Source organism: Mesoplodon mirus, assembly GCF_964341445.2.
Source record: "Mesoplodon mirus genome assembly, chromosome: 18".
Taxonomy (NCBI): domain Eukaryota; kingdom Metazoa; phylum Chordata; class Mammalia; order Artiodactyla; family Ziphiidae; genus Mesoplodon; species Mesoplodon mirus.
This window is the reverse complement of record NC_138994.1, coordinates 6,838,417-6,848,439: the sequence shown is the minus strand read 5'-3', so window position 1 is coordinate 6,848,439 and position 10,023 is coordinate 6,838,417. Positions and strand designations below refer to the sequence as shown.

General features: G+C 53.0%; 1 protein-coding gene across 1 annotated transcript; it reads left to right on the top strand.

The window, feature by feature from the left end:
- Positions 1-6,293: 6,293 nt before the first annotated feature.
- Positions 6,294-9,667, top strand: SOST (sclerostin; the record flags this gene model as incomplete). The annotated part of the gene is made up of 2 exons (XM_082604843.1): positions 6,294-6,525; positions 9,246-9,667. Exons 1-2 carry the CDS (start codon positions 6,309-6,311, stop codon positions 9,665-9,667), a joined length of 639 nt encoding a protein of 212 aa, XP_082460969.1. The 5' UTR covers positions 6,294-6,308.
- Between the last annotated feature and the right edge of the window lie 356 nt (positions 9,668-10,023).

The window sequence follows — 10,023 nt, the reverse complement described above, 5'->3', positions numbered from 1 at the left end:
CCTTTTCTCCAGACAGAAAGAGCCTGGGCAGAAAAAGAGCCTCTCTGGTCTCCAGCTCCCCATCTGCAGCAGGAGGCAATTAGACTAGCTCAGCATTTGTCAAGCTTCTTTGGCAACATAATCTTTATATTTTCACACAAAATCTTAAGGCAGGGCACTGATATATAAAACTGGTAACATGTTTTTTTAAGTGTAAGTTACACTTAAAAAACATTTTAATTAAAAAGGCAATACTGTCTATATACACAGTAATAAATTCAAACAATACAAAGGCTTAGAACAAAAAGTGTGTCTCCCACCCCAAACCTTCAATGCCTCTACCCCAGAGGAAGCCACTACTAAGTATGTCCCTCTAGAAAAGTGCTGTTCATGTGTAAGTGCACACATATGGATACTTGTGTGTATGTAGAGATAGCCTTTTCCCCATAAGTGGAGAATGTTTGGCACTTCGCTGTTTTTGCTTAACAATATTTTGTACCCTCTTGTTTCTTATAGTCCCATTCATTTTGCCAGCTACCTAGCATCCATTGTGTATGGACGTACTGTGATTTCTGTATACTCTTATTTTAAGGGTGCAGTCTGCTTTAATGAGCATCAAATATACAATGAGACTCATGAATGGTAATCACAGTATTTGATCTGCTTTGCATGCAGTTAATTTCTGTCATCTGCTGGGGTGGTACAGTGTCAAGCACATTCTGATACTCAGAGCTAACTAAGGAGGGATGTCCTGTGCTCCCTTGTGTAATTTCATGGGCGTGGACATGCCCAAGCCTAATTTTCAAAATGACAGTCTCTGAGCTATGGCCTTCTGAATTGATGACCCATTTATAAGAAGTTCAGATGCACGGAAAATCCATTTCTGAAGTCTACACCAAAATGAGTTAATTTGGAGGAAACAACATGAGTGGGTCATCTCCAGTTCATTCAAAGCAGATGCCTAGGGCTTCCCTGGTGGCGCAGTGGTTGAGAGTCCACCTGCCAATGCAGGGGACACGGGTTTGTGCCCCGGTCCGGGAAGATCCCACATGCCACGGAGCGGCTGGGCCCGTGAGCCATGGCCGCTGAGCCTGCGTGTCCGGAGCCTGTGCTCCGCAACGGGAGAGGCCACAACAGTGAGAGGCCCGCGTACCGCAAAAACAAACAAACAAACAAAAACTGCAGCTAATAAGAGTCCTCAGTTTCCATGAATTAGAGACCAGGAGCTTGGGAACCAAGTAGAGCGTGAAACTAACTTACCTTTGAGGTCCCTTTCAGATCAAACATTCTACAATCCCGAGGAGTCAGACGAGCATTAAGAACTTACCTTCCAAATCTGGCCTGTCCTTCAGAGTCTGGTCCAAATGCCACATCTTCCCAGAACCACCCCAGGGGGAAGAGACTGTTCTCTTCTCTAAAGGCCCATAACACTTTATCCTGTTTAAAGAATGTATCTGAAGATTTCCTAGTGGCACCAATCACTTTCTACCTGGCATTAGAGTTATTTGGGTGAAGAATTTATTCCTTCCCTGGTACCAGAGCTCCTTGGTGGGGAGCGTGTATGAATTCATCATGCCTGATAGGAGGCCTTGCTTCATTAAATGTTTGACAAGTGGACTTATAAACAGGCAGCTTGGTAGAAACAAAACCCAGTAAGTCATCACATAGAAAAACAGCCTTGCTAGAAATTTAGGTGCAACTACTAAAGTATTAAATTCAATATGGTCGGGGGGGAACTTCCCTGGTGGCGCAGTGGTTAAGAATCTGCTGGCCAATGCAGGGGACACGGGTTCGGGCCCTGGTCCAGGAAGATCCCACATGCCTCTGAGCAACTAAGCCTGTGTGCCACAACTACTGAGCCTGCGCTCTAGAGCCTGTGAGCCACAACTACTGAGCCCACGTGCCACAACTACTGAAGCCTGCGTGCCTAGAGCCCGTGCTCCACAATAAGAGAAGCCACCGCAATGAGGAGCCCGCACACCACAACGAAGAGTAGCCCCTGCTCACCACAACTAGAGAAAGACCGTGTGCAGCAACGAACACCCAACGCAGCCATAAGTAAATAAATAAATAAATTTATTTTTAAAAAAATTCAATAGGGGGACTTCCCTGGTGCCACAGTGGATAGGACTCCATGCTCCCAGTGCAGGGGGCCTGGGTTCGATCACTGGTCGGGGAACTGGATCCCACATGCAGGCTGCAACTAAGAGTTCGCATGCCATAACTAAGGAGCTGGCGAGCTGCAACTAAGGAGCCCTGGAGCCACAATTAAGGAGCCTGCCTGCAGCAACTAAGACCCGGTGCAACCAAATAAATAAATGTTTTTTAAAAATAAATAAATAAATAAATTCAGTTTAAGGGACTTCCCTGGCGGTCCAGTGGTTAAGACTCCACACTTCCACTGCAGAGTGCCTGGGTTTGATCCCTGGTCGGGGAACTAAGATCCTGCATGTCACGTGGTATGGCCAAATATGTAAATAAATTCAATTTAAAAAAAAATTAACAGCCCAAACCCAGGGTTGGCAGCCTTGTGGAGAAACATGCTGTTATGGATTGAACAGTGTTCCTCCAAAATTCATATGTTGAATCCAAGGACTTCAGAATGTGACCTTATTTGGAAGTAGGGTCGTTGCAGATGTAATTAGTTGAGATGAGGTCATGAGTGTGGGCGCTAATCCAATACGACTGATGTCCTCATAAGAATGCGGAATTAGGGCTTCCCTGGTGGCACAGTGGTTGAGAGTCCGCCTGCTGATGCAGGGGACACGGGTTCGTGCCCCGGTCTGGGAAGATCCCACATGCTGCGGAGCGGCTGGGCCCGTGAGCCATGGCCGCTGAGCCTGCGCGTCCGTAGCCTGTGCTCCGCAACGGGAGAGGCCACAACAGTGAGAGGCCCGCGTGCCGCAAAAAAGAAGGAAAAAAGGAAGGCGGAATTAGGACACAGATGTGCACACAGGGAGGATGCCATGTGAAGATGAAGGTAGAGATCGGGGCAAAGCTTCTGCAAACCGAGGAATGCCAAAGATTGCCAGCAAGCCCCTAGAAGCTAGGGGAGTGGCACAGAACAGACTCTTCCTCGCAGCCCTCAGAAGGATCCAACCCTGCCAACACTTTGATCTCAGACTTCAGCCTCCAGAAACTACGAGACAATACATTTCTGTTGTTTAAGCTACCCAATCTGTGGTACTTTGTTTCAGCAGCCCTAGCAAACTAAGGCACATGCCCACTTGTATGTGGCTCATGGGCCTGGGGACTGTTTATCCTCTCAGACCCAGAATTCACTTCTGAAATAACCCTACAGTTAAAATAAAATACTTTGTGGAATACTACTCAGCAATAAAAAGGAAAAAATTGCTGACACATGCAACAACTCAGATGAATCTCCAGGGAATGATGCTGAGTGAAAAAAGCCAGTCCTAAAAGGTTACATCATGACTGATTCCATTTATATAACATATTTATTTGAAGTGACAGAATTGTAGAAATAGAGACCAGATTAGTGGTACCATAGGTTAGGAGTGAAGGGGAAGGGTATGCTTATAAAAGGGCAATGGGGGGGATCTTTGTAGTCAGAGTTGTTTTTGTCTTGACTGTGATGGTGTTTACTTGAACCAACACGTGATAAAGTTGCATAGAAACACACACACACATGTACAAATAACACTGGGGAAATCTGAATAAGACTGGTGGATTGTATCAATGTTAGTATCCTGGTTCTTGCAAGACGTTACCATTGAGAGACACTGGGCAAAGGGAACAGGGAATTTTCTCTGTATTAATTCTTACAAGTGCATGTGAATTTACAATGACCCCAAAATATAAAGCTTAATTCAAAAAAATGACTTTGTCCAAGGATGTTCATAGCATCGCATCCCTACCGAGGATAGAGGAGCATCGGAAATAACCTAAACTACCCACAACAGAAGTCAGCTAAAGCCCTGAGGGTTTAACTCTGGGGAGTGTTGTCTAGCTCTGAACAATGACAAGTTTGTGGACTGAATCAATATAAAACTGAATTAGTGTTAAGTGAAAAAGCAGATGGCATCACAGCAGGTTCTCTCTGAGCCATTTTGTGAAAAGCGTGGCTATACCTTGGCAGAGAGTTAATTCAAAAGGATGGAGATAATTTAGAAGTTCAAGTCCACTGGATCCTTCTTTTCGTTCTCCTCCTCCTTCTCCTTCTTCTTCTCTCTACCTCTCGCTCTCTCTTTAAACATTACTTCAGTTTCAAATAAAATGACAACAATAAAATGAAATGAAATCCTGAGCTTTGCCATCCTCTGATCGTTGGCTTCTCCTTCCGGCTCCAGCAGGTGGCAGAAGTATTCCAAGGACGGTCCCCACGGTCTCCGTTTCCTGTGGCTGAGCGGCAGATCCCAACAGCAGGTGGGGCTCCAGCATCAGTCCCGCCAGCTCAAGGAATCCAGACATCAGAAGTGCCCTCTCCGAAATCCAGGGCAAAAAGGCAGTTGTCCGGCCACAATAGGGTTAACGGTCCACATTCCAGGGCAAGGGAAAAGGAGGCTGGAGGGTCACAGACAAAGGGAGAGGGTTCCGAGGGCCCCCTTCTCACAACATCACCAGCTCTGTAGGGAGAGATAGATCACCCGCAACAATGGCCACAGCTGTTTTCGTCTGCCCTGAAGGAAACTGACTTAGGAAGCAGGTATCAGAGAGGGCCCTTCCTGCAGGGGCTTCTGTCTGGCTTGTAAAACTGTCAGAGCAGCTGCATTCATGTGTCGAGTGATGGATGATGGAAAGGAGGGACAGAAAGCTGCAGATGGACACGGCGACTTACAAGTCGAGGCAGGTGGCAGAGGCTTTGCAGAGGCTCTGCAGGTGGGGCGCACTGATTCATTGCCCACTGAAAATACCAAGGGACCTGGGCCACAGCCCGCTTCCCAGCCTCCTTCAGGGCCAGGAGTGCGTGCACCTCCTCAAACAATCTGTCTGCAGTGAAAGCTTCCGCTGGCCCTCTTTCCTTGTCCTGCATCTCAGGTGTGAACATTCCTCCCCCAGCCCCTCCTTCTTCTCTGGGGCCAAGGTAGCAATTCCTTTTGGGTTCTCTGTGGCTAGCTGGACCTGGGATGGCTTCACAGGATGCGCCCGTGCTATGCACCAATAAGGTTTTCCATCTAGGACTCAGAGCTGGTTTTGAAAATGTAATGGGCTGGGAGGCAAGAAAAAAAAATCAGCACTGCGAATGGTGGCTTTCACTTTTGCCAAGAAAAGGGGTTTGGTGCTCTCCACTCCTACCCACAGCCTGGCCCAGGAAATAACCGCCTTTGGCCCATCAGCCTGCCAAGAAGTGCCTGTCACCAAGCACAGGATCCCCGAGGAGCATGAGCTGAGGTTTCCTCCTTGTCTCCATCACCAGAGCCTGCTGACTTCTCATCCTGGCCTTGAAACCGGAATCCCTGCCCCCTCAGCCAAGTGGAAGCCCTAGCTGTGATCCTCCAGTTTTCCCTCTTGCCTTCCAGAGGGATGACAAGTGGGGCTTTCTTGGTCAGGATAATTGATGCTGAGCTGCATGGGGTTGGGACCAATGAGATTTCTTAAAAAGTAGCCTTTTGGGCTTCCCTGGTGGCGCAGTGGTTGAGAGTCTGCCTGCCGATGCAGGGGACACGTGTTCGTGCCCCGGTCCGGGAAGATCCCACATGCCGCGGAGCGGCTGGGCCCGTGAGCCATGGCCACTGAGCCTGCGCGTCCGGAGCCTGTGCTCCGCAACGGGAGAGGCCACAGCAGTGAGAGGCCCGCGTACGGCAAAAAAAAAAAAAAGTAGCCTTCTGCCTCTGGCTGGGTCTGTGAGGGCCAAAGAGACACCCCTAGGGCCGTTTTATTTTGCTGGGGTGACAAATGAACTTGGCCTGAGAAATGGGATCGGCTGGGCTAAGACCTATGGAGGACTCAGAGCTGCTGTTTTCTTTGTTAAGTTGGTCCAAAGTTTGTTTGGAGGAAGCCCGAGGGACCCAGGGAGGTAGAGATGAGGAGCTGGAGCTCATCTTGATATCTGAAAACGCAGCCGCCTGCACGTGGCAGGCTCTGAGAGCAGGCTTGCCTCACACGCCCCCTCACTGTGGGTCACCTGGGAGCACCAGCAGCAATTTGGGAGATTTCTGAGCTCAAGGAGGAGTCTTTGGGGAGGGCTTGCTCGGAGCACACCCCCTTCCCTCCCCCTGGGCTGAGGGAAGCATGGGACCAGCCCTGCCCCAGCCTGTCCTCATTGGCTGGCATGAGGCAGAGGGGGCTTTAAAAAGGCAAACGTGTCTGAGCTGGGGACCGGAGCCTGTGCAGCTGGAAGGTCGGGTGCACCCCCTCCAGCTGGCACCATGCAGCTCTCTCTTGCCCTGTGTCTCGTCTGCCTGCTGGTACACGCAGCCTTCCGCGTGGTGGAGGGCCAGGGGTGGCAGGCCTTCAAGAATGATGCCACGGAAATCATCCCCGAGCTGGGCGAGTACCCCGAGCCTCCGCCAGAGCTGAACAACAAGACCATGAACCGGGCAGAAAACGGAGGGAGGCCTCCCCACCACCCCTTTGAGACCAAAGGTACGGGATGGAGGAGAGCCTTTTTAGCATAAGGGTCCTGGGAGGGTTCTCTTTGGGGAGGTTTTGAAGACTGGGGTAGACTGTCCGCCACTGCCAGCACCAGTGGAGGAACCATCTTGCCTGTAGGCAGGGTAAGGATGGCACGCCAGCGTAGCCCTGGAATTCAAGTGCAAGGGCATGGGGCTGGTAGGGGGCTGGCAGCGAGAGCCCAGAGCAGGAAGGAGGCTGAGGTGGAGAGGGACAGCCTCAGGGGCTCAGAAAGGAGATTTCAAAGAATCCCCTCCTGAGAAGAGAGGAGCAGGGTCCAGCTGCTGACACCACTGGGGAGGAAATAAGGCAAGGGGGCCTCACATCTATGAGCACCTGCTGGATGCAGATACTACATGGGCTGTGCCTGAACCATACCCTGGGGAGCTCCCAAGTGGAAGGTGAAGAAACGGAGGCTTCAGAGAACAAGTAGCTTGTTAGTGAGTAGAGACCTGAGATTTGAAGCCAGTTTGATCCAATTACAAGACAGCCTTGGTGGGGGACTGTGTGTGTGTGGGTGCATCGGAGGCCGAAAGCCAGAGCCCATCCCTGCAAAGCAGTGGGAAAGGGACATCAAAGAGGCACCCCTTCAGCTCCCACCACCCATGGTCTACCCAGTGAGCTGGCACTTGAGGGAATGGGAGCTGCAGGCACAGTTTTAGCTTCTGACCTGGGTGGTAACTGGGTCCAGGCCCTGGAGGGGAGGCAGCCATCCTCTGTGCAGGGTGTGGACACAGGTGGCACCAGCTGTCCTGAATCCCCACCCCAGACCCTGACCTGCCTCCTTCCTGGGAGGGACCCTGACCCTAGCGGAAAGGCAGTGGCCCCAGTGGAGGGCACACCTGGCTTCCTGGTCAGGTCTGCACATAGAAGCCTGGGGGGCGGTGTGCACAGCTGGCTCTGCAGCTGGCAGGAAAGGCTGGGGGCGGGGCCTGGAGTGACGCTTCAGAGTGAGGCCCTCTGGCTATGGTCCAGGTGGGAGAGGAGTCCACTGCCCAGGCCCCTGCATCCCATCCTTCCCTGCCTCACAACCAGCTGGGAGTGGGGGTCTGCAAAGGGCACCCCCCGAGGAGGCATCTCCCCTGCTCCTGCCCAGGGACGGCCAACTAAGCTCAAGCAGTGGACTGTAGGGGACCCAAGCACAAGACGTCCTCCCTGGGCTCCCATGAGAGCTACAGGCCCGGAGGAAGCCACGTGCTCAAAACAAAGTTGCCCTTTGCAGAGGAAGTGCCTAACCTAGGGGTACTATTCTTGGAAAGCCCCAAAGCCTCCTTCCCTGGGCAAACAGGCCACGCCCACACACCACCCCTAGGGCCTGGGAGCAGAGGTGAGGATGCCAAACCAACCCAGAAGCCAGGAGGCAGCCATGGGAGAGAGGGAACCCTGACATCTCCCCTGCTGTGCTTGTTCTCACGAGGGGGGGGGCGGGGGCGGGGGCGGGGGGTTGGCCTTCTTTGCCTCCTCTCTGGTTTTGGACTTAGGACTATTTTTCATCCCTTGGTGTCACATTGGAACTGTCCCTATGAGACCCTTGGGGATGGACAAGTGCTCACATGAGGACAAGCTGTTTAAAAAAGCTCCCACCCATCTAAGCCCACACTAGGAGACATGATCAAGGTGTCTTCGGGGACAAAGCCAGGCCTTAGAGCCCAAATTTTCTCTGCCCAGGGAGCAAGCCTGTGCCACCACTGGGTGTCCATCAAATGTCACAGAAGAGACTCGCCCAGCACGGTGCCTGGTACACAGCACGTGCTTAATAAATGTTTGTGGCAGCCAAAGCTGTAGATTTTCAGTCAGGGCTTGGTCTCCCTCTGGTAGGGAAGTAACCATAGTAAAAATAGTAAAAAGCAGGCCTTTGTCCCCCACCCAGCATCCCTCGGTGCTCGGGCACACAGCTTCCACCCTTGTGGGAGCTGAGAAGCTCTGGGACCCCAGAGGAGCAGTCAGGAGACCGGCTCTGCTTATCTGGAAAGAGCTTTTCCCTCTCTGGACCTCAGTGTCCACAGTGATAATGAGGGGGCTGGACAGGCTGCCATTGGCTCCTTTCAAGTCTAACGACTTCAGTCTCCTCTCCACCTCCCCTTCCATCCCTCTTCTCAGTAGCTGCCCTGATTTATTATCTTCAATTAACCCCTACTCCTTTTTCCATCCCCCGACCCCCAGTCTCCCCTCCCAACCGGCTGGAAAAGGAATTTGGGAGAAGCCAGAGCCATTCAGAGAATGTGGCTAATACCTACCCTACTGAGGCCAGGGGCCCTGTGGCACAGATGTAACTTAAGTCTGGCAAAGAGGGCCCCCTTGGAGAGGAATAATAATAACATAATAACAGTCAACACTTCCAGCTCTTAGTATGTTCCAGGCAGTGTCCTCTGCATTATAGATGTAATGGATTAGCTCACTGAATCTTCAAGACAACCTATTTTACAGATAGGAAGCACAGAGAGGTTAAGTAACTAGTCCAAGGTCACACAGTCATGGAGCTGATATTTGAACTGAAGCAATCACTTGGCTCCAAAGTTTTAGGGGGAGAGGGTGGATCGGGGATCTTTTCCCCAACTCCAGAGTACCTGGGCCCTTCCCGTAATAGATCCCCAGAGGCAAAAGCGTCGGGGGAGAGGCAGGTTTGGAAGAGGCGGAGTGGTTTGGAGGGAGGCGGGACGGATGGTCGCCCTCACGCGCGCTTCTCTCCGCAGACGCTTCCGAGTACAGCTGCCGCGAGCTGCACTTCACCCGCTACGTGACGGACGGGCAGTGCCGCAGCGCCAAGCCGGTCACCGAGCTAGTGTGCTCGGGCCAGTGCGGCCCGGCGCGCCTGCTGCCCAACGCCATCGGCCGCGGCAAGTGGTGGCGCCCGAGCGGGCCCGACTTCCGCTGCATCCCCGACCGCTACCGCGCGCAGCGGGTGCAGCTGCTGTGTCCCGGCGGCGCGGCACCGCGCGCGCGCAAGGTGCGCCTGGTGGCCTCGTGCAAATGCAAGCGCCTCACCCGCTTCCACAACCAGTCTGAGCTCAAGGACTTCGGGCCCGAGGCCGCCCGGCCACAGAAGGGCCGGAAGCCGCGGCCCCGCGCCCGGGGCGCCAAAGCCAACCGGGCGGAGCTGGAGAACGCCTATTAGAGCCCGCCCTCCGCGCCGCGCCCCCAGCGGGCGCCCCCGACCCAGGCGCCCCAGGTTTCCGCCCCTTGCGCGCCCGGTTTGATTGTTTGTGTTTCACTTTAAATACCTGCAACCCAGGGCCGGGGGCTGAAACCTTCCCGGCTGCAGGCCCTGGGGATCCGGGTGTCAGCAAAGCCCCCCACCCCGCTCCCCCCACCCAGCCTGCCAAGGGGGTCCCCAGGGGCAGGGGAGGGAGCTGAGAGTCACAGACACTGAGCCACGCAACCCCGCCCTCCGGGCCGCCTACCTTTGCTGGTCCCACTTCAGAGGAGGCAGAAAAGGAAGCATTTCACTGCCCTGGAGTTTTAAGGGAGCAG